The 24,596-nt window shown below is 41.3% G+C and overlaps 1 protein-coding gene across 3 annotated transcripts in view; it reads right to left on the reverse strand.

Annotated features, from left to right (window-relative positions):
• CSMD3 (CUB and Sushi multiple domains 3) overlaps positions 1 to 19,444 on the reverse strand; it is a 587,056-nt gene extending 567,612 nt beyond the window's left edge. For all 3 annotated transcript variants that reach the window (XM_053944919.1, XM_053944910.1, XM_053944900.1), the window contains exon 1: positions 19,143 to 19,444. In XM_053944919.1, coding sequence (XP_053800894.1) covers positions 19,143 to 19,320 — 178 coding nt within the window. In that variant the 5' untranslated portion in view covers positions 19,321 to 19,444. The remainder of the gene's footprint in view (positions 1 to 19,142) is intronic.
• Positions 19,445 to 24,596: the final 5,152 nt, after the last annotated feature.

Raw genomic sequence — 24,596 nt, forward strand, 5'->3', positions numbered from 1 at the left:
TTTTTGCAAATATAAAACTTATTTTATCAATTTTTTATTTTAGTCTTTGAAATCTGTAGAGTGAGAGGCTCTTGAGGAATCCTCCCTTTTTTGTTCCATTTTCTGAAATTCAAACTCTTTTTTTAGGAACTTCCAGAAATATATTAAAAAAAGAAAGAAAAGAAAACTACGCTCTTACAGAGGACTGAATTCACAACCATAAGCGAGTGCAAGAGGCAGACATTCTCATATGTCTATTTTGTAGTTGTGTAACAGCAATTCAAAAACCCGCTGCCTCTTAGTTGAAATGTGCTGATGGACTGTATGAAGTAAATTATTTCAGCACTTGTAACTCTGTAAGTTATTTTATACTGTGGTATTACCTGAATTGTAAGAATGGACATGGAGAAATTTTCAGAAGCTGATACAGACAGACAGCAAGCTCAGAAGGGTGGGAAACTGAGCAGATGTATGAGCCTAAATAGCCATGGTGACATAGTTGTTTGGCCATGGTTTTAATTTTTTATATGTTTCAACATTTTATATAAGAATATTTACTCCACTAGTCAGCAGGAAAATGTTTGATTTTAGATGCAAAACATGGTATGTTAATGAGCGCAAAATCAAAAATAATACATATATAAATGCAAATTGAAATGTTATACAATTATGAAAGTGGGGTAATAATCAGGAAAAAAAATTTTCATGTATGAATAAACTCTTACTCTGTAAATTTTGAAAATGTTGCACAGTTTCCTTTGGTAGAAATCAAGCATTATCTGAAAGTTTATCTGAAAAGAGGTGTGTTTTCTTCTCCTAGTGAAAAATCTAATTCCCAGAAACTAATTCCCAGTTGCCCTCTTAGCAGCATGCATTAGTGAAACCCAGTGATAAAAATGAAGAAATAATTAGAAGCTTGGAAATAAATCCTTCAATCAAGTTTGATTTCAAACATTAATTTTTTTTTTCTGCTGTCTGGAATGGATTTGGACCCATGCAACTTCTCAGAGTATTTATAAAACAAACCATTTACTGCTGTTTCTTAATGTGCAGATATGAGGTGATATTACTTGCTCTTTTTCACTTTGCTATTTATGTAACTGAAAAAAATCTTGCAATAATATCCCTTGAAAAAGCACATAAAAAGGCTTTTATGAATAATTACTCATGGTTTCCATCTGTTTAAAGTAATTAAAGCAGATAATATTTGACCCACTAACTTAAAGATTTTATTTTCGGTTTTTCTCTAGCAAAAGATAGTAGCAATTCCCTTGAAGCCAATTCCTTACACAACTATAAAGAACAGAAGACTTCAAAGTGCATTTTGAACTGCAATATATATACTGAATCTTTTTGGAAATGTAGTGTTAAATTGCACACCAAAGTACCTGAAGTTTCACTAACCAACAGATAATGAAGCTGTTTAACAGAGAAATAAACTCATTCCATTTTTCTCCTGATCATTATCTTAAAAATGCTGCTACTTGGTTTGGAACTGTGCATATTATATTACATTCATATTTACTAATTTTGTAGTCATACAAGAAACTAAGCTAATGAAAATTCTGTACTGAGGAGGCTCCAAAATAGCTGTTAATGCAGTTTTTGGCAATAGTAAGTCCTAGTGGCAATCGGGCCAAAAAGTTCTCTGTGTTTCTGTAACATCAGAGAAATAGAGATATCCTTAATCTTCAAGATCACAATCAACTCAACCACCTGCACTGTAATAATAGAGTTTTCTTAGAACCAGATTTAAATGGTTTCTCAAAAGGCTGTAAACAACCTCTGCTTCTATTCCATCCAGACATACATCAACCTGGTGAATACCTCATTTGCACATTACATAAAATGATCTTGTTATTGTGCTTTTTTAAATAGATTGGACTGAGCTTAGAATAGTTTAAGCTCACGAGTGGATATGATGTTTTTTTCTTGAACTAAAATAATGCCAAACAGTACAAGGAGTCGTATAATTATTATGTGGTTGTGTTGCTCTCTATAAACCTCCCCCAAAAATGTTTTACCGTGAACCTGTACAGAGTTTTCAAAATGCAGGGTGGAACAATCATGAGCAAAAATGTTGACACTGTCATCTTTTCTTCATGGGAAGTAAAAATCTTTGGGCTTGATAGAGGGCATTCTGTGGGAGGTAAATAAGTTTGGAAGAAATGGTACAGGAGAGGGTTTCTTCTAGTTTAACATGTCTGTGTCAACAAGTCCCGAGGAAAGATGGAGATAGTGAATAGGAGAATACCTTTTGAGTCAAGACGTTTCTTTGGCATCTCTTTGCTTCCTATCTCTTTCTTTGCTGAATGTTGCTACTTACCATGAGGCCAAGAGGGAAAAGCAAACACCACTTTTGATAGACCAACAAGCTGAAGCTTAACAAATTATCCTTAAACTAGTCCAATAATTACACATGTTCAAAAACATGTCAAGCAATTTTGATTAATATTGAATTCCTTTCCCTTCTTTTCTCATATGTTGAAACAAACAACTGAACTAGTAATCAGCAAAATGTTATACTCAACTACATTTGAAATATTTCCTTTTCATCTATTTTTTTCAAATCTGGGACTTGACTTCATGACTGGTCCAACTGACCCACTTTCTCCCTTTGATTTTTTTCATATCTGAGGAAGTTCAAAGCTTTGCACAGCTTTGCACTTTTCTATATTCTCCTGTGTACTACAGTTGTGTGTATTAATCCTTCATCTTGAATAAGAAATCCTTATTTAAAGCTTCAATGACTTGTAACTTTTCAAGAACTTTCTATGTAGACTTCTCCGGGCTCGTACTTCTCATCTTGGAAGAGTATATTGTATTGTTTATCTAAAATGTTTCCATGAACTCTTAATTAAATTACAACAATTTTGTTAAGGAGGTAGTTTCCTTACTTTTTTGTACATGCTAAGGAGCATTTCCTACACCAATGCTGCTGTGTAATTTATCACTGAGCACTGAGTAGTCAACACACCTTCTAAAACAGTTACTTTCCCCTTGCATTTAGAAGCAGCTGCCTTTTAGATTAAATAGATCTATTATTTAATAATTGTCAGAAATGCCCCTCAGAAGATTAGAAAAGAAAGTGTAGAAGGTTATTTAACACACTCTGCTTAGAGAATTTAGATAGCAGACTGTAATTATCCAAATTGGAATTCAGCCAGCAGATGAAGGCTAATAACAATCTTCTGTGAAAAATACCATGCAATCTTTCAGGACCAGACATGCCAGCAACATCTCATCTGAAACATGACAACTGCAAGAGCTCAGTGTCTCTAACATTTTGCTTGGAATAGTAATTTAGTTCAAATTCTAGAAAATGCTTCCAACAGAAACAGAATCATTTCCTGCAACTCCAGTAATATATTTTTAAGTCAGCTATTAAAGTATTAAACAGTCTCATTGTACCTCAAAAGTACTATGAAAAGTGCCCTGATTTAGAAAATATTTATGGTTCTTCTGGGTAGCAGAGAAGGCAATGTATACAGGCAGCTCTTCTCCTGTGCTTTTTGGTCTTTGGTTAAAGCTGTCACACCAGAGAAGGGAATTCTGGATATAGGTCCATTAATCAGAAAAACTAATCTTTTTAAGTTTAGTTATTGTGAACATGCAAAAATCTCTCGATAAGGCTCACCATCAAAAGCTATTAAAAATAGTTTACCACAGGACAGATGGAAAGATCCTATTATGAACTTAAAGATGTTAAAATATAAGACACAGAAGAGGTGATGACCACTTGCTAAGATGATGAATCAAAAGTGGGGTTGCTGTGTTCAGATTAGTGATGTGATGAGTTTTCCTCACATCTCTATCCTCAACAGAGTAAGGAGTAGGCAGGGAAATTCGCTAGACTGGAGATGTTAAGATGTTTTGGGTAATCAAATGATGCACTAATGTCAAGGTACTCCAGAATGTCCTTACAAAATCAATAGATGTGCAAATGCAGAAGTAGGCAAGTTTTAGAGATTAATATGCATATAAGGAAATATAACTAAATGATACCTGCATGATGCTGAACTTGTAACTCGGAGTTTTGAGCTCAGACACACCACTGAAATTTCTTTGGAATTATTGACTTCGTGTTCCATGTCACTTCCACAATCAGGAAGAGTAAGACAAGGAGAGTGAAATCTATTCCCTACAAAAAAGACTGATGCACCCCTATCTTGAGCACTGTCCGGAGTTCTAACATCCTTATGTCAAGAAAGGCAGAATGATATTAAAGAAGATACAGAGATGGGCAAATAGCTGATCTTGTAACTGAAGTAGTTTCTTCATAAGGAAAAATTAAAATTCCAGGTGTCTTTTTGGAGAAGGCGGCAGTCTGGAAAGAAGGTATCAGAGCGGTATGTTTCTAGTTTTCATTCAGGATATTTTCTTAGATCTTTGTCAGTTGCTCCTGTGGGAACCTTGGAGAAATAGATTTCATTTGCCCAGCAAACCACAAAGGCAAAAATGCTAGAGGATATTCTGTTTCCTTGAAGGACCACTGTCATGTGTGAAAGCTGTTCTACAGGCACAGCTGTGTGCCCTGGCTGGGGCATAGATATTGTGCGGAGCCAGAACAAGGATAGCATGTCTGAGTCATCCACCCTAAGCAATCTCTGCAGAGCAAATACTGTCCAGTTTTTCAGGTGGTTATAGCCTGGACAAACTGGGGAAGATTTTCATGGTGGGAATAAAAAAAAAAAATCAAAAAAATCTATTCCAGAGAATCTTAAAGACTCTATTCTAAAGTTGGCAGATTGTGGAGTTTCTACATTACAGAATTTGTAAAATAGAGTCCAGACAATGGCCTTTCTCTCGTATTATCCTCTGCTACCTCCTCCATTCAATGAAGAAGAGTTAAGCTTAAGTACACAGTATTAGGGCAGTGGAACGATAATTTGAATATGTTTTGTTGGTTGTGATTTTTTTACCATGTCAAGTCCATAAGAAATTTCTTCTATGATAATACCCCATTATCATAATAAAAATGGTTGATTGTATCTGTTTAATCATACTTTGCCAGAAAGGTGACTCAAAAAGATTGAAAAATGGAGGTTAAGTTAAACTTTTAAGCATCAATGGCTGCCTTTACATTTGCACAGATAATGCTATATTTTTCTTCAAATAAATTTTTTTGTCACTGCTGCCTCCATAAGTGGATGTCTGGAAGAAAATATAGCATTGCTACAGTTTAGTATTTCCAACACAAATTTCCTTTTTTTCCTCCTTTCAAGAATTTATATATTTAACTGCATTGTGAAAGATTAGACAGATAAAGAAGCTTTCAGCAGAATCACAATACAGGTAATTAAGGGTCTGTCAGCATTTCCATTATGAACTCCATTTAGTATTAAGGGCTTAGCATTTTTCCATCATTTCAGAAAATGTCAAGCTGAAAGCTGGCATGCAGATTAGCAGCCTGGATGCAAATTTGTTTACACAAAATATTTAAATCTGCTCAGCTGTTTTAGATTTAGAGATCAGCCAGAAACTTTAAACTCTCAGGGCTCCTCATGTGTTTCTGCCAAATTCTAGACCAAATCAGTTAAAAAAAAAAAAAAAGTGATTGGTTAATAAACTGTCAATTCATTGTCTTTTAAAATTTTGATATTTTCTTTAAACTTAAAAAAGGATTTTAGATTTTTGGTCATCTTGCAACTGTAACCTTATTCCTGCCATCTTTATAAATGAATGATGAATTAGAATAGGATTTGAAAACTATCATAAAACCTGATATTAATCTTCTCATCTGAAACATTGTTTTTGTTGACTCACTTAACTACTCTCATAAGACTGAACAGAAATGGACCAAAGCCTGTAAGATTTTCAAGAGTGTCAATAACTTATCAACATAGCTCTAATAGGGTACTGGCAAAAAGAATCTGGTGGAATTCAACTGTTACAGTTTTTCAGTTTCATCAGTTCAGTCCTATGCAAGATATAAACAGTTTTGTAGAGCTGTCACATCCTAAATAAACTCCTCTGTATTGAAATGAGTATTTTGCTTTTTAGCATCGATCTGCTCTGTTCTGCTAAAAGTCAATGACAAATCTTCAGTTCAGTGAGGACAAGCTCTAAAATAATCTACTGGTAAATATTTCAATAAGGTTATAATTGAATGGATGATCACTCTTTCCAAAAGTACACTTCTCACTTGAGAAGTAAGAAGCTTTGAAGGGAAGACTTAGAGCCACCAAGCAGTGTGAAATAGAAACACTGTTAGGAACTTCATTAATTGAGCCATCAATAGAAAAGAAAAAAAAAAATAGTATTGTCACGTAGGGAAAAAAGACACTAAGATTGTAAAACATGGACATTAAAGTAGATAATGGGCATATTTTTAATACTGATAAGAGATGGGAAAAGAGGAAAAATCAAAGATACAACCTCTAAAAAGTGCACAATCATCCAAGAGCAATCTGAATTAAAAGCACAAAGAAGGTATGATACAAAAGAGATAGTGGAAATAAATTTTGTGCACATGAAGTATGGAGGAAGGAGATGAGTAGAAACAGTTGATCAAATAAATATATCCATATCAGTTTGGCCAGAGGATGTTTACCTACAGGACACTGTGTACTAGCTTAATAATGCAAAATGTTAAAACTTGTAAGAATGAAGAAAACATTCTTCAGAAAACACCTCAACATTGCAATGCAGTTATGTTTTCAGAAGTGATGATTCAATACTCATTGTATTGCATACAATATTCTAAAAAAAAACTATCAATTTTCCATATAGTTACCTCAGATTTATCGTAAATTCCAGGAGGTAATTCATGTTACCTTAATAATTACAGTGGTTCTGATGAGCAGATTCTCTCCTTAGCTGCTACCTGTGGCACACTCTGACTCTTAGATTTGTGTTAACTCAGTTGTCATTGGATTTCAAAGAGGGGATGAATAGAGGAGGCCCCAAAGGGAGCAATTTGGAACAGCACCTTTCACAAGTCAGATACACAGCAAACTCTCCTGACTTCATTGGAATACACAAAGTCAATGGGAACAAGCGTGTGACAGCATCCCTACAAATCTAGCCCTGTTTTACTGTATGTGATTTTTTTTCCTTTTCTATTTAATTATTTTATTTTTCTACAATATTATGTACAATCCAGAGTCACAATAAGTCAGTTGTGGTCATCCCAGAATGATGATATTAGTAAAGGATTAACATGAGTAAAATTAGATCTGTAAAATTTCACTTACCAAGTCACATGGACAGTTTAACTGTATACATTAGAGCTTGAAAAACCAAAAATATGTATTTTGGATTTCAAAAATATATCAAGTGTTCCAGTTTTAACTATCTGATTCTATACTGTTCATTTATACACAAGTGAGTGTAAGAATATCTCACTATCAAATTTTGTACTTTTTTTAATAATGTGTTTTGAAGTTTTCTTCTTTGGGGTGAATGGGTATTAATTGTTTTGGCTACCAAACAATAATTAGGTAAACAGGCACAAGATACTTAAGTATGAAAAGAAATATAACTGAAAAACCACTCTTCCAATCTTGCTTTCTTGAAGATGATATAAAACTCAAAGAACTTCCTGAAAAAGTTAGTAAGTCTAATCTATGACTCTAAGGCTGGGAGGATATTTCATTTCCTAGCATATTACCCTTACATGATTATTACTTTGGGCCAAAAGAGGACTTTACAAATTACATGGAAATTGAAGAGAACTTTCTATATTTTTCTGCAGGCTTTATGTTATTGGGACTTCTCCAGCAGTACTTGTGGAGTGGGAAGAGAATTTGGGAAGGGAGCCCAGAAGTGCAGAGGAGGCTGAATAAATTCAGAAAAATTACAGGAGCTAGTTGATGAGCTGGATTTGAGTATAGTAAAAATATATGGAGAGAGCTTAGGAGAATGGTGGGTTTTTTTACGGGTAGTCTAATTTAAAAGCAGCTGAAAATAGTGTAGAAACTCATACATGTTTCAATGGACTGCAATTGTAGTACTAGAAAGATTTAGGAATTTTGAAGCATACCCTTAGGAAAGTTATGGAGGTAGTCATGCAGGAGTCAGCAATGCCATTGAATTTGTTCTATATTAAACATGATTCTGTTGCTCATTTCTTATCAGATAAGTTTGTCAGTACGTTTTCAAAAAGACTGTGTCTTACATGGTTGATTGGTGCAACTTTCCACTGCTGACAGTGCAAATGCCAATATACTTCAGTATATTATACCAATAAAAACCTCTCTAATCAGGTGAGAACTTTTGTGAGCACTACATTGATGCAAAGATTGCCCTTTTATTATGAGTTATTAAATATATGCATTTCTTCTCTTGTGGCCATTAAAACTGCCATGTCATGCGTGGCACTCATCACTCAGCACTGCTGGGTTAACAGTTGGACTTGATGGTCTTTGAGGACCAGAATTCTTCCTGATAGAGGACACACTTACAGATGCCTGCTACCAGGAGTGCTGGTGTGTCTGTGTTCCTGCATGCCCCTGGAGATGGAAGAAAAAAGCATGTGTTACCTACCACATGGACATGATTATGTGAGGTGGACAAAGACCTATTCTTTTCTTCTCCCAATCTTTGTTTAAGCATGTAGGCTTCCCAAAAGCCAGGATTTGAACTTTTGTTTTCCACTATATTTCAGTTCTTTTGATTTTGACTCAGCATATTAGATGTCTTTAAACTAAGGCAGTGGCAAATATAAAGAATGTGTTAGGAAAAAAAAAATACAATAAAACTAACATGGAAATTTTCCGATTTTCGTGTTTTGGTTTTACTAGCTAATTCAGCATTTTCAAATGTAACTCCATACTGGAATATATGATAACCTGATGCAAGTAAAACCATATTGCATTTATAACTAAATTTGAAGCATTTTAAACTGCAATCTATTTTCTTAAGTCCTCCTAGTTCCTCTGCAGCCATTAGCTGCATTGTGCAAATTCCAAAATACTTTACTGGAAAACAAAAAAATTAGTATGAAATCTTGAAACTAGGTTAAAACATTGCTGTAATTCACCATATGTCCTGACAAAAAGAGGACTATTCTGGAGTTCTAAGGACTACACTTGACATTATATTAGAAAACTATCATTACACTGAATCCATTGGACTCATCCTGAGAACTGATGTGACCATCAATGAAATGTGGAAAGAGCATTTTCCTACTGTATCCAAATATATAATTTATTTTCCCTTAATCATAAACAATTTACTTGTGTAATCCTTAGGTCTACAATGCCATAAGAGTTTTCCAAAGATAACTTCTAATTAAAATATCTAGCATATATTATGAAATACATTGCTTCTTTTATAATTAATATTTAGGAGTCAAACAAAATATATGTACAGAAAATTGTAATTCAAAACTCAGTACAAAAAGAAACGGGAAAATCTACTCTCAGAGATCTTACTCTGGACTTTCCTTTTGCCTTCAATGGGCTCAAACGACAGTTTAGAGGTTCTTTTTACATCCTGTTTTATAACTTCTATTTATCTTTGGATCAAAGCTCATACAAAGAAGCAAAAATGCAACTTTTAGTATAGGCTTTTAAAAGAATACTTTTAATTAGACTAAGCTTCGGTTCCCAGAAAAACTGCACAGCAACCAAGAAAGCTAACTATAGCAGCCTGTGAAGTTTTCGTTCTGGGTCAGATTAAATAGTGGAGGAAAGGTTTTGTAATTGAAGTAGGTCCGTCTCAACACTATGTTCAATGGGAATATGTGTACTTTGCATTTATGTGGTTCATTTTCACTAAGGACTCCAAACTACACCTGCAGGTACCCGCTTGCTGCATTTGAAAACAGCTCTATGAGGAGATAATGATGGCAGAGGGTTCATTTTAACTGCCAGTGGAATACAGCCACCTCTGAGATATGTCAGTTTCTTCAAATGACAATACCAGTATTAAAATAAACCAGAAAATAGTACAGAAATGTTCATTTTTTTGTATACTTAAAAGGTGATTAGAGGATTTCAATCTACTAAAAACAGTTTATAGAAACTATATTTGGTAAAAAAAAAAAAAAACCTAAATCACTAAGAATAAATATGACAGTCAATTCTTAATTTAAGTTTTTAATTACTGGTTTTAGTAACTAGTGTTTTTTCTTTTCATCAAGCTTGCCTCCTAACAAGTACTCTGTCGTGGTTTGACATGGAAGTGAATTTTTTCCAGGAAGTTGGGTCAAACCAATCAGTGGTCAGGTTTGGATATTGGCACCTGGAGTGACCACTGAAAGTATGGACACGCCTCTGAGAACACAGGGGATTAAAAGCAAAAACTCCCAGGGGAACTGTCTCTTTGGTTCCGGTCGTCAGAGAGTGCAGACTCTCCCCTGCCCAGCCATGGGCTGGGTGTGGGAGGGGAAGCCACGCGGCCTTGTCCAGGTAGGCTGAGGGGCTGAGGGTCTGGAACCGAGCCAGCTCCTGCGGATGGAAGGGTAGAGAGAAGTGGAGATGCCTTTGTTCCCCCCCCCACAGAGGGAAAGTGACAGAGAACCTGGCGGCACCTGGAAATTTGCCGACAGAGGAGAAGGAGAAAGGGGGGGGATGATGCCCAGCGTGGGAGACGGGATGCCGGACCGAGATTTCAGCCGTTCAGGGAGTCTGAACTTTTTACCCTTTCCAGGAAATGAGGGCTTTGTAAAATATTACTCCTCCTTGATTTGTAGTGGAAGAGAGACAGTCCGGGACCTGACATGTTAGAAGAAGAAATATTTAGGCTGGAGGAGATGATGAAGTAGCTTTTGGCTGGACTTTTCTTGTTAGCCATGGACTGAACCAAAATCTCCTGCAATAGAGACTGCATTTTAGGGGGATGCAGTGGTGACCCAAGGAGACCTGCTTCAGCTTCAAACAGCACAGGAATGGCAAGAACAGAAGACAGCTGAGGAGGGAATGGTGATGCCCTCTGTCTTCGGGAAAGAAGATGATCTCTGTTCTTGGACCCTTGGCCCCAGGGGAAAATGGGGGGGACTGTAGTCCCAGGATGAGAAGCTGAACTGTTGTATCTTTGGGTCCGTGGCAAAGCATCCTTAAAGGAGCCCTATGAGCAGTCTGTCCATGCACGGTGGTGAGAGCACTGTGACATGGAATGGAGAGTGTCACACTGGCAGATTTTCTCGGGGCGGTTGCCATGTGTGACAGGGAAACACAGGGTGTGGCAACTGTGTTTCCTGGGGGGTCTGTGGTGCAAGAGAGACTTCTCTCTCCCTTGATAGCTTGAGTATTGATTATCTGAAGGGTGGTAATTTGATCAGGAATCCCGGGTGATGTTTCATGGTGGGTGTTTTAGGAATTGGGAGGAGGAGGAGTGTTTTAAAAGGTCTTCATCCTGGATTTAGTTTATGTGTTTTCTGTAGTAGTAGTAGTTTAATAAAGTTTTTTTTTCCCTTTGTTATTAAGCTTGGGCCTGCTCTGCTCTGTTCCTGATAACATCTCACAGCATTTATTTGGGGAAGGTGCATTTTCATGGGGGCGCTGGCATTGTGCCAGTGTCAAACCATGACATACTCCTAGCTATCATTACTATCACTCTTCTTTTGTTAGTGAAATCAATTATGTATTATAGTGAAACTTCCTTCTGAGATTAGGAATATACAATAAATTAAGAGGTAATAGATAACTTAGGAAGCACATAAGTTTCCGGTTGTTACTTATGCCTTTGTAAGGTAACAATGCAGTCTGTTGCATTTCTTCATAACATAATCAAATATGAGGATATAATTTCTACACATGAATATTATATCTGTATGTATAAACATATATGTATACATATTTCCATGATAATTAAATCAAACAAGTTACACACATAAGGCTAATAAGATATATAAATAGAGGAAATAGACAGAATAGAATTCAAGGTCAGAAATAGAGATTCAATAGCAGTATAATCCAAGTAATCAACTCAGTCATTTCTGCCTCAAGCCTCCAAACTCTTTCAGTTCTATTGCAAAGACAGTCTGTGCTATTTACAGGCCTTGGGGGATGAGAATTCATCACCCCAGGAATGCTTCTGTGGTTAAGTTACAGTTATTTTCCTTATTTCTATGATACAATGCAAATATGACACATGACGCTATGAAGCATTTTTGTAGAATCCAAGGGAAAATGGGCAATCCATCTCTATATCTGTGCTGGCTGCATCCCATCTTGTTTTTCAACAACAGAGTTCTATAAGAGGAGCAGACCTGCTGGAATCCCTTGTTTGCCATTTGCCAGTACCCTGGGGCTCACCCTTTATGAGTAGCACTGTTCCTAAATCTATAAACTTACCCAACTAAGATTTCAGACCCTGGGAAGGACATGATGAATTCCCACTATTTCCATCTTTGACATTTACAACAGTACTCAGCATCTGTAATGCTGAAATTATGAAGCCATACTAAATCTTACATGTTCTGTGAGAACAAAGCAATGCAACAATGATTGTAAATCTGCCCAGGAAAGGTAAACAACTGAATGTAAACAAGTACAAATGTAAATGGTGTGTCTGTGTGTATATGCATATTTTAAATAATCCTCCTTAGAGACCAATATCCTTCTCCATTCTACTTAACGGAAGATAAGCTGGATATTGGGAAGGAGACCTTCAACATTTTCTACTACTAGGGTTTTTTTTTAAAAAAAAGGAGTGTTAAAACTGGCATATTACATGTCACACCTTGTTCTATTTAGGCCTAAGATAATTGCCAAATATTGTCCCTTGAATTTTAGATAAAGACAAATGTTATCTTTTTTTTTTTTTTTTTTTGTAAAGAAATTGTACCATTTCATTGACAATGAAACATTCTTCTGAAAAGTTGATTAAAAGGCATGTGTCTAAATCTTGTAAAGGTTCTGGGTTTTTGCAATAAACTCTAGCATGGAAATTACATAAACAAAATTATGAGTTAAGGTGTATAACCTTGCAATAATTGCATTTATCAGATGTGTCTCTGATTTGTGACTTAAAAATTGCTTCTTCAAATATCTCACATAGTAAGAGCTGTCTTAGAAATATAAGAGTTTAAGGAAAAAAACCCAACAGCAAGTTGTCTGTTCTCTGACTGCTCTTTCCTGAAAATTGCTTTGTAATAACTGGTAAGCTAATTTCCCTCAAAGGCTTTGTTCTATCCTTCCAACCTTAACCATTATGGTCAGAAACACAAGCTGAATGATACGCATCAGCAAGTAGGTGAAGCTGAGATATCACAACCCCATGGAATTAGAATTGAAGTTTCCTATAAGTGGAAAAAAAAAAAACAAAAACAACTAATTTTACAGCAGATCATAAAACCTTTCTTACTCCTGCCATTCCAATTTATCAAATTCTGTAGAATTAAAATTTTATATATAATTTTAATTTGTTTTATAGATGCTTTTTTTTTATTTATGCTGTTTCTCCGTGTCTCAGTATCATAATGATGGACTCACTTGGCCTTGCTTCAGAGGTGCTAACATGTCCCCCAGACTCTTACTAGAGCCACCTGAAATTGTAAATGCTCAATACTTCTGAAAATCAGACAATGTCTAAGACAGTATTTTTTTTAAAAAGCTGCAGCACAAGGCTGTCTTATTCTTCAGAACATTTTCTCTGAAAAGTTGCTACAATCAGACAAATTGAACCATCCCCACAGGATATTTTAAAACCTTTTCAAATTTCTCTGAAAAAGTATGTGATTTTCTTTCTTGTTACTAGATACATGTGCATTCAATGGTTTTAAACCTCAGATTTTGTGAGTAGACCTTCACATCACGTCAACAACAACCAATTTTATCACAAATGTTCAGACAAGCCAGTGCTTTCAGCCAGATGAAGAACTTAAAGAATGCAGGATTTATATGAATACCATGGTATGGAACAGGGAAGGAAGGCAAGGCAAGGCAAGGCAGGCCAAAGCAAGGGAAAAAGGCAGCAGAATGAAAGGCAACGGACAAATGAGAGGAACACAGGCCAGCCCATGCCTTTCCAAATGTGATGTTTCAAAAGCAGCCTGTATAGGAGCTCCAAAGCTGTTGGCTGCTGAAATCCAGGACGTGCTAGTCACTCCACTTGCTGTGTTTCTCCAGTCTTTCACTAGCCTGCTGCTAATTGTTATGGTTGGAGATAAAGGGCACTAAGCTAGATGGGCAATTATCCTGCTAGACTTGTTGCTCAAAAACATCCTCCCCCGCTCCCCGCCCCAAATACAAACAAACAAGCAAAAAAAACACCAGTAGACTACAAGTTTCTGCTATGTTTCTGCACAGGAATCTTGGAAAAGGAGGAATTTTGAAGCACATCCACAGAATTCTTTAGGTCTCATGCAATGGTGCTTGCAAACTGAGATGCTGATAATGGAGTTGAAGGTAGATTCTATTCCTCTCCATCCTCTATGGCTGCCTGGAGTGCTTAGCCTCTCGCAGAAGAGCGGGCTGGTTCCGCTTAGGGAGTGAGGGGCTATCGCTGTGCGTCAGCCGAACAAACCAATCAACCGACCACCCTAGAGCTGCCTTAGACTTGTCAGCCGAAGACGTGCAGGAGTGACCGAGATAAAGTAAGCAAAGCCAAAGGACGGAAGACTGTCAGAAGGACTGCCCGGAGGTGCGGACACCTCAGGCGGCTGCGGGGCCGGTGCCGGTGCCGATGCCGGGCGCGGGTGGAGGCTGCCGGCAGGCAGCCGCCCTCCGAGCCGGCTCCGCCTTTAGCCTGCTGCCTCTCACAATGAAAAAGAGGAAAGCGAAGGTGAGGCTCTCCTGGGCCCTTTGCGAGTCCCGAGTGGCATCGGCAGGGAAAGGAGAAACAGTCCCTGCTGGTGCTGCTGGGAGGGGTCGGGTGCTTCACTGCTGCCCTGCAGGAGAGGAGGCGGAGGAGCCGAACGCTAAGCGGGGGCAGAGCCATGCCGTGTTTTAGTCCTGAGAAAGGCGGGGGTGAGAGAGGGTAACTTTGCCTGCAACCCTGAAGAACTGCGTAGCTCGAAAAAAAGGCGAGTCGCGGTGCGCAGCCCGTTGAGCACAGCCAGCCCTGTGTCACCTGCGGGGGCTTACGGCAAAAAGGCACCCTAAGAGGAGGTGAGCGGGTGTGAAGGAGTTGGAAAGGAAGGACGACGCTGTCCCTGCTCCAGTCAATGTGTCCCTGCCTTCCTGCATGAGTACATACTCACAAACATACGAACTAACACAACACACACACACACACACATGCACACAGAGATGCAGCACCGGCACCGACCATCTGGGTATGAGGAAACCTGAACCTGCTGTTACTCTCCCGACCATTCCCGCCTCGGGGACAGAGCCAGCATCTCACTGCGCCCAACCGTGCCCCACTGAGGAAAGCCATCCACTAGTAATCCCATACCCATTGTCAAGAACACCATAAATCAAGTGACTGGCAAGGAAGCTGTGGGGAGGGGCTGGCAGAGCATGAAGGGAGCGGGATTGAGGTTGGAATGAGGGAAAAGGGAGATTGCAGAGGTGGTTAAAAGAAGCAGGGCACGCTTTGTCCCTGCTAAATACTCCCACATGCCAGGTACCCATCACTGGAAATGGAAATGCTTTTCATTTTCTCATCACTTCTCTTGTCAATGAGCCGTTTAAAATCTCAGTGCTTCATCTCCCTTTCATTTTAAAAGCTGCCCTTGTTCCGCTTGTCACAACTGCAAGAGGGGAACAGAGGAACAACAGCAGCGGCAAAGCTTCATTTTAGCCAGGCAGACAAAAGTCGACCTTGGTGCTCTCTCTTGGAGAGACAGCCAAATAGAAGAGATGGAGGAATCTTGTGGAATCTGGTCATTTTGCTTGATTTCCTCTCAGATTTGCTTCCACTAACAGATCACAAGCATTTATTTTCTTTTCTCTTTTTCTTCTCTTTTTTTTTTTTTTTTTTTTTTTTTTTTTTTTTTTTTTTTTTGGTGGAAGGAGGTGCCAAACCGAAGGCGTGCGAGTTCTCTCCTAAATCCCAGGAGGCAAAGCTCACAGATGCTGCCTAAATTTTCCCTCTCTTTTATGCCCTCTTCCCCACTTTCTGTAAGGGAGTTGGACACTGGAGTTTTCCGTCCCCTACTCCTTTAAACTTGGTTTGTATCTCCCTTGCATCAATGGTGCTTCTCATTTCTCCCATGGTGTGAGGGGAGGGAGCTCTCCTGGGTGCCTTGTTCATCTAAAGGGAAGAGCACAGGATTCATCACCCCCTGTAACAGATCAGGAATCACTCTGCGTGGCCTTTTCTAAAGGCTGGATCGTGGATGTGTTTGTTTGCTTTAATACCTTTCATGCCACTCAGTTTTCAGTGGTGTCATATCTTTGCTTTTTTACTCCATGCCTATTGAAGGAAGATTTTGTTGGAGATGGTTCCATGGCATAAAAGGGATATTGTATAGGCAAGATTTTCATTGAAAAAGGAACAATTCCTCTTTATTTAGCTCTTCCTATCACCCCTTCCTCAGCAGTTCTGACAATTTTCTTTCTTCCACCTTCTCCTGCTTTCTTCCACCTTCTCCTGCTTTCTTCTCCCTTTTCTAACCCCTTTCAAGTTGAAGGTTCCAAAGAGTCATGAATTTATACATAAATGCAAAGGATTTGTTTTGTCCATATTAATATATCCATGGAAAGCCTAATTATTCAGATGTAAGCATGGTTCCTTAAGCATCCTGGGATAGTTCGACACCTGTAATGATGGGAGAGCTATGGATCAAGAATGGGAAAATGATGACGGGACAATGACGAAAATGGGAAAACCCTGAGAGGCAGATATCAAGCAAAGCTGTGGAAGTGATCTGGATGACAGGAATAACAGCAACAGTTTGGGTGTTACGATGTGGTACTGGACTGTTCAGAAGTGTTTAAGCAAGGAAGGGTATGGGCTAGAGCTTACAGAGCTGGGGCAGGGTAAAAAGGCCTTGCAAGGCAATGGTAGAGCAGATGTACGACCTGGGGAGTCATCTTGCTCCCAACATCTGGAATGTTTTACGTGGGCAGGTATTCATTCATCCTTTGCCTCTGCTTTCTGGGAGCAGGAGCTGTGTTGACACAATGGGAATGTAAATCGAAGTAAAATGCGTTCATTCACAGGGGTGGAGAGAGAATTAAAATAAGCGTCCAGAATAGATGCAGTGTTGCAGTAAGTGTAAGCCAGCTCTGTAAGGCTTGGCTGCCTAAAGGAACCCACATCCAGAATGTAAAATCTCACCTCCTGCGTCGGCAGTTTCTGGGTGAACCGCCCCGGTCCAAAGGAAGTCTATGGAAACTGACAGGATCGGCACCGGGGAAGTTTAGGCCCTAACAATGGGAAGAAGGAGAAGCGGCCAGTTTTGCAAAGCCCTTTTTTCCCCTGTTTCTTGGGCTGTTTCTGGTGCTTCATCGTAGCTTTTGTCCTCTCTGCCCAGCGTTTTCTCCTTACCCCACCCCCAAGGGCAAGCGGCGGCTCTCAACAGGTGCTGGGGAAGCCGCTCCGCTGCGCGGCCGCGCCAGCGCGTCCCTCGGTCGGATGCTGCCGCCCCGCGACTCGCGCTCACCACGCAGCCGCCTCGGAGCCGCGCCGGAGCCCCCGCTCGCCCCCGCACCGCGCCCGCGGGGCCCCGCGCGGCGCACGGCGCGCTTGGCCGGCGTCCAGCCCGGGGCTGGCGAACCCTGGCACCCGGCACCGAGAACGCGCTAATGGCAGAAGGCCGAACCAGGGAAAAGAAATGCCCCCAAAAGCCCGGGTCGGTGCCGCCAGCAAATCGTCTCCAGACCGGGGCAGAGCGCCGGGAGCGGCTCCCTTCAATAGATGCGAACAGAAAAAGGCCGCCTTTAATTACAATGTGCATAAACGTCGCAGGCAAGCCCCTTGGATACCCCGCGTCAGGATAACGCGGGATGAGGTAAAAGCCCTCCAGACCCTCCCCGTGAAACGCGAATTGCCTTTTTCAACGCGATGCAAATGGGGGGAAAAGCAGCTGCAAAGCTCTACAATAAACTGTTTCATACAAGCCAGCGCCAGCTCAGGAAGGCACGCCTTTGAATGCCACCCCCACAAGACACCTCCTTCCCACCGTGCAGGCAACCTCTGTAGGCGATAACCAAGTCTAAAAACTCGGAGAGGATCGATAATGTCTACTAAATATTCTGGGAGTGTATGAGTGTGGCGGGGAGGAAGGATGAGGATGAGGAGAGGGATAAAAGGGTGATTAGTCGGATATTAATCACTGGCCACAAACAAGGGGAGATTATTTCGGGTAGGCAGCCGACTGTGGGGAGTAGCAGAATAGATCCTTTTACTGAAGGCACGCGTGATGGGATCGGCACTTCACTGTTTAGCGATGCCTGTATAGTTCTGCAGGTGCACATTATTCAAGCCACATATTTCTTCTCTCTGTGTGTAGCATTTCCCTTAACTGTCTGCAAGCACAGACTTAGTGAAGATATTTATGCCGCTAACTAGACACTTCCTTTTTGCCCTCCTTTCATGAACACAGAAGAAAGAAGAAAGCAAATTAGCCCCTGCCTTGGGAAAAAAAAAAAAATAGAGACAAAACCCACCACCCAAACTCCCTCACATACATCAGAGAAAAGGGACCAAGGGAGGGAAGAGAAAAGGTGTCGATCTGTCGATCTTTGCACCCAGCGACAGACCAAGGCTGAATTACCAACGCACCTTTCCGACAGCCTGGGAGCCCTGCAGGCGTACAGACAGCTGAGCGTGAAGCGCATTTCGGGCTGTGAGACGGCTCCGCGTACGCTGGGCTCCTCCGTAACTTTCCCCACGCAACGGGTTAAACTAATAAGTGCATCGATACAGGCATTCCCGCAAAGATCCCGCTGCTCGACCGAAAACCAGAATTGTAGGTAATCCCCCCACACACCCGGCACTAACATCATCGTCACCTTAAAAAAAGTGAACCAGTGGGATTTGTTTGAATATACACTAGTTAGAGGCTATATGAACCAACTCACGTCTCCGTTTGAGCATACTGCAAGAATATTTATTGAGCCCCAGCTCAGTCACTGCATTGAACGCCAGCTCTGGCAAGCAAATACATTTCCTATCTCCGAAGAGAGCTCTGAATCAACTCCTTCTTTCCTCCCCGCCTTTGCAATCGTTTATATATTTCCATTGCAAAGTACCAAGGGCAAAAATATAAAATAAGAAATAAGTATATTTTGAAATACACCTTGATAAAAGGCGAGAGCTTGCAACGCCCTGACAGAAAGCAAATGGACCCCTAAAAATATACCACTCAAATGCTACCCTACCTTTCACACACGAAACCATCAATAAAAAGACGAGGTTCCAAAATGTAAATCCACTTTTAATCTCCATTTTCTTCACCAGGATGAAGTCCAGCCGGCCACATTTAGTACATCCCCTTTCCCAAAAGTCTGCTAATTTCGATTCCTTTGCACGGATTTCCCCTCTGCAGATCCCTTTCATATTATTCTTGAGAGCCCCTAATTCCTATTCCTCGGCCAGGCGCAGCGGAGTTGTTGCTGTTGATGGTGCGCGGTCACAGCTCGGAGTGAATGGTGTTTCTGGGATACCACAGCAACCTTGACGAGGACTCAACCATCTCTCCAACGGGGGCACAAAGTCTCAGCTACTCTCGATCGTGTCTTTTCCTCCCCCCACCCCCCCCCCCCCCGCTACCCCAATTCCCTGCACAGCCGAAACCCACCACAATCCTGCCTCCTCACAGCATCCACCGGGAGCCACGGGAGAGCACCTAAACGCTCAGACGCTCTCTCCAATAAACTCCAAACAGTATTTGCAATTGAGACTCTCCCCCCACCCCCTTGTTCCCTCAAGAGGATCGGTTCTGCCTGGGAGACCGGCTCGGGAGATAACGGAGTGGCGGGATCACCCCGCCGCCCGGCGGAGCCTGGGGCGGCCGGCGCGGCGGTGCTCGCCCATCCCGCCGCCGCTCGCGGCAGCAATCGCAGCCTCGTTATTAACCACGCACGTGCGGTGCTCGGGGCTGCCATCGCCACACCGGCTCGCACACACCGGCTCGCCCGCGCCTTCGGGCACACACCCCGCGGCAGCGTGCGCGGCCCCCGGGGATGCGCAGGCTGATTGGGGACATAAATTACAGGCCGGGCGCAGGGAAGCGGCGGGAGCAGTCCTGCTCCCCGTGAGCGCAGCTGAGGGGGCCCCTTGCCGCGGCGGGCGGGGGCGGGGGCGGGGGCCCGGCGGGCGGTGGCTCCCAGCGGGCCGGGCCGGGCCGGACCGGGCCGGGCGAGGAGAGGAGCGGGAGCGGGGGCGGTGCGGCCGCGGCTGCGCCAGGAAGAGCGCTGGCGCCACCTACCGGCCGCAGCGCCGCGCCGCCGGGGCCGCGCCGCTCCGCGGGGGCGGGGGCGCTGCGCGGGGGGGTCCGGCCGGGGCAGCGAGGGGGCTGCGGGACCGGCACTGCCCCGGTTTGGGGAACTCGAACCCGGGCCTGGGGCTGCCCTCCTCTGCCCGGCCAACCACCGCGCAAGCTGCGCGGTTCTTCCGCTGCGGGAAGCTTGTGGAAGGGGCGAGCAGGCACCGCCTGCGGTGCGGAGGCGTGCGGCGGCGCGCACGTGGGTGGGTGCGGGGGTGTTGTCCCAGGTGTGCGGGGGTGGTGGGGGTGCATTTCTGCGCGTAAGGGCTGCGCGCGCGTGTGTCGGGCCCCGCAGTGCGTGCCTGGGCGGTTTCTCTTGGGGGCGGAGTGTGTGTTTGGGTGCGCGTGTGCCTGTGAGTGTTTGCGCTTGCACGTGTGAGTGTCTGTGCGTGCTTGTATGTGCTGCCGTGTTGAATGTGAGTGCACGTGTGTGGTGTGTGTTTGTGCGTGTGTCCTGTGTGCATGTGTGTACAAGTGCTTGTGTGGTTCAGTGCGGGTGTGTGCGCACAGGTGTTTTGTGCATATGTGCACACTTCTGTGTTTGTGTGAGTGTGCCTGCATTCTTTCTGGTACCTCTGCGTATGTGTGTGTTTTGTGCACGTGTATTTGTGTGAATGTGTTCTTACACGTCAGCATGTGTGCCTCTGACGTGTTTTTGTCTTGCATGTGTGTGCACACAGGTTTGTTCACACAAATGTTAATTCATACAGCTTTGTGTGTATAAATTGTTGCCTGGATGTGCATGTGTGCACATGCATTAAATGCATGAGCTGTGTAAATGCATAATCTGAAGTGCCCATGGAGATGGACATGGGTGTGTGAGCTGGGAAATTTTGGCAGCCAGTAACAAAGCCTGGATCTTTGCAGGTGTGTCCACAGAGGGATTTGCATTTCCCTGTGTTGAACTGTTTGGGGACATGTCTTACATGCATGGAGTGCATTTTTGGAAAAATCTATCCTGGTTAGGAACTTTGAATGTGAACTGAGGCTTTCTATATAGGTGTAGGTGCATGTATGATTTTGTATAACCACATATTTGTATATAGACACGATATATGTAATAGTACCACAACACCATAGATAATAGTCTTGAAGAAATCTGGAAAGGTAACGATTCACTCTTTCCTTCCAAAGCACAGTGTAAAAGAGAAGGTTTGCATGGCTGTAATTCTGCTCCCATGTGGGTGTCAGGGTGAGCGTTATGTGCCTTTCTTCCACCTGTACTTAAAACCAAACCCTCTTTCAGTGAGGCCAGCAGCAATTCAGAGAATGGCTCTGCATATGGCTGGCTGTACTTGCCTCTATAGCTCTCATGCATGAGGAAAGAATACTTCAGCTACAAGTGCTGACACTAGCCAGCCCCATTGGATCCATATATGTTGGCTGACTGGGGAGAAGCCAACATGTATATATTTCACAGTCCTGTGCACCATCCACAGCCTTCTCTTGCTGATACATAAGTCCTGAAGTGTGACTGCTGTAATTGAAACTTGGTATGCTTGTTTGCTTCTTCTGCAGTGACGCAAGATCGCAGAAGTGATGTGAGCCTAGTGTTGGTGTTAAGGGCAGTGCCATGGTAGGATCAGTGTTATGACAAAATTTCATTTAAAATTTTGAAAATTTTTAAAACAAGTGGTTCTTGTTTTAGCTAAAGTGGGATAGGTAAAAATCACTCTGCTCTAAAACTGTCAACTGTATTTATTAATTATAGAATCTCTCTCTTTACTACATACATGTATTTACATTTATGCATGTAACTGGAATCCATTTTTTCAAGAGAAATGCAAAACTGGAGACCTGTGCTTTCAGAACAGCATAGATGGACACAACTCAAGTATTCATATTTTGGGGTGTGTGTCCTCAGAATAAAATTCTGCCTTTATTCCCCCAAGAACACTTTCTGGTTCTGAATATCAAAATCTCTTGGGTAAATACTTTATCAGTTGTAGAGGATAAGAAATAGATACTGAAGATACAGACTTGTTATTTCTAATTCATGCATTGCATTGCTTAGTACTTCAATACCTAACTTATTTAGAGGTCTTGCTTTAATGTCATGAGAAAGTCACATCTTTTTGATATCCAGCAAGATTTATGCTGCAAGTTATCTGTATTACTTCTGAAAATGAACTTTTGGTTCGTCAGTTAGATGTTCAACATGAACAAAGAATTGCTTACAGTTAAAAAAAGGAACCAAAGATTTTTTTTGTGGTGAAATTCCTACTAATTTTCAATGACCCTTAGGTTTTCAAGTAATTTAGATGCATTTTAAAAATAGCACTTCAGCTACTAAGGCAAATGTTAGGCACATTTGGTAATATTAATCGTAATATTAATGGAGATGGACCATTAGAGATGGACTGGAATTTCTTGATAGTTTGTCCCCCACCCCAACCCTCCAGCACTGTGATGTTGCATTTTTGTTATGATTGATTTGTTGTTCAGTACTAGTGTCCCATAACCTTTTGTGTGATTCTGGGTTCAAGTTGTAGATTATCCTGTATGTTTCATACTCCTAATGTGTCCTCCTCCTCCATCTTAGTTTTCCTTCCTGTCTTCCTTCTCTCCTTTCTCCCCTCAATTTCTTCTTTCTTTCCTTCCCTTCTTCCCTTCTTTCTCTTTTTCTTTCTTGTGCTTCTTTATTCTGTTTTTCTTCCTCCCTTTGTGTTTTATGTTTTCATCTTCATTCTTTTTCTTTTCTCTTTCTCTTCTCTCAGTTCTCACTTTTGGCATGGTCAAGCTTATTGATCATTTGGGTATCAGTCAAGGATGAAAGTGACTTGGCAAGGTCCATTAAGTCAATCACTATGATTAAATACTCCCAAGAATTTTAAAATATGCTGAAATCAGAAATGGGCAGATACTTAACTCTCTGCCAGGTACATGAATATCAGCATTGCTAGTGGAAAACTTATATCACAGACCTGACAGGCTGTGATGCCTTAGTTACACAATCTATAAGCAGGCACTCTTGCCTCTGAATCTCCAAGAAGTAAATACACCAAAATAGTTCAACAGAATAACGTGTTACTATTGGTATTCACATTTTCCCCGTTCACAGTTCCCTGCTCACTTTGCCAAGGCATATCAAATTTAAGTTTGATAATTACATTACGAATTCCTCCTACATTTTCAGCTGCATTTGTTATTCTTCATTGACTGTCATATACTTTTGTGTGAGGTAACTGTATTTTGTTAAATAGCTCCTACGTTTTGCTTCCAGGTAACTTCACTCTAATTCTGCATAGACTGATTGCTTTGCTCTAAAAAATGCAGTGGGGTCTTCTGAGACAAATAATGCTGTGAATAATACAGTGCACAATGCTTGCAAGCACAGACATCGTATGTAGGCATGTGCAAAGCATATAGGCAGTGATATTTTAAAATGAGTATTTGACTTGGGATACAAAATTCTTTCACTCATATCATATAATTCTTTTGAAAATCCTGACCGAATGCAGAATATTCAGTATTCCCATAACTTAGTCCATGTGGTTATAAACACAGGTATGATTGTTGGTCCAAACTCTGACCCAGAACCCAGACTGCATATTTATCAGTGAGACCTAAAATTCTTGAAAACAGTAGGAGAATATTACAAATATGCTGTAAACTTCCATTTCCTCACTTAGGCTTTTGAACATGTGTTGGCGTCCTTCAGGGGAGGTCACAAAGAGGTCCACCATTGTGCCACCCCCGCTTTACTCAGACTAGAATAATTTTACTGCATGAAACAGATAATGAATTTTTGATAGAAAAGAGTGCATGGAGATCGTTCCACAAATATTGGGATGCTACGATGTGCTGCTGTTACTGCTTCATACTCACAGTACAGGATACAGTCATAGTGTGAAGATTAAGTATAATACAACCCAAATAATGAAAAAATGCATTAAAACAAATATAGTGATGGAGACAGCTGGAGGGGAAAGTGCAGTATTACTGACCTCTTCTTGACTACTTAAGCTTTCACAAGTAAGGTTCTAAACTGCCTCTGACACAATATATCTCTGTTCAAGAAAACTAATTAGCAGCAGTATTCAAGAGTACCCACTACATTTCTGACTTAAAAAGTAAAGAGTATTTCCTTCAGATACACTGCGCACAGGGAGATGGAGTTCATAGGTTTCAGTATCAGAATTAGCTGTGATTTTGTTAACTCCCTGTTAAATGTTCCTTGTATTCTGCTAGAGGCCACATGTGAAATCTGTTTGCAGACAAGAGAGAGAATGCAATTCTCTTTTATGCAATGTTTCCTGATTTAGATGTTGTACCATAAAACACTTAGTTCTCAAGTGGAATCCAAGGAATTAGTTTTGTTCTTCTGCTACAAGATTTTTCTTATCTT

Source organism: Vidua chalybeata, chromosome 1, assembly GCF_026979565.1.
Source record: "Vidua chalybeata isolate OUT-0048 chromosome 1, bVidCha1 merged haplotype, whole genome shotgun sequence".
In the NCBI taxonomy this organism is placed as follows: domain Eukaryota; kingdom Metazoa; phylum Chordata; class Aves; order Passeriformes; family Viduidae; genus Vidua; species Vidua chalybeata.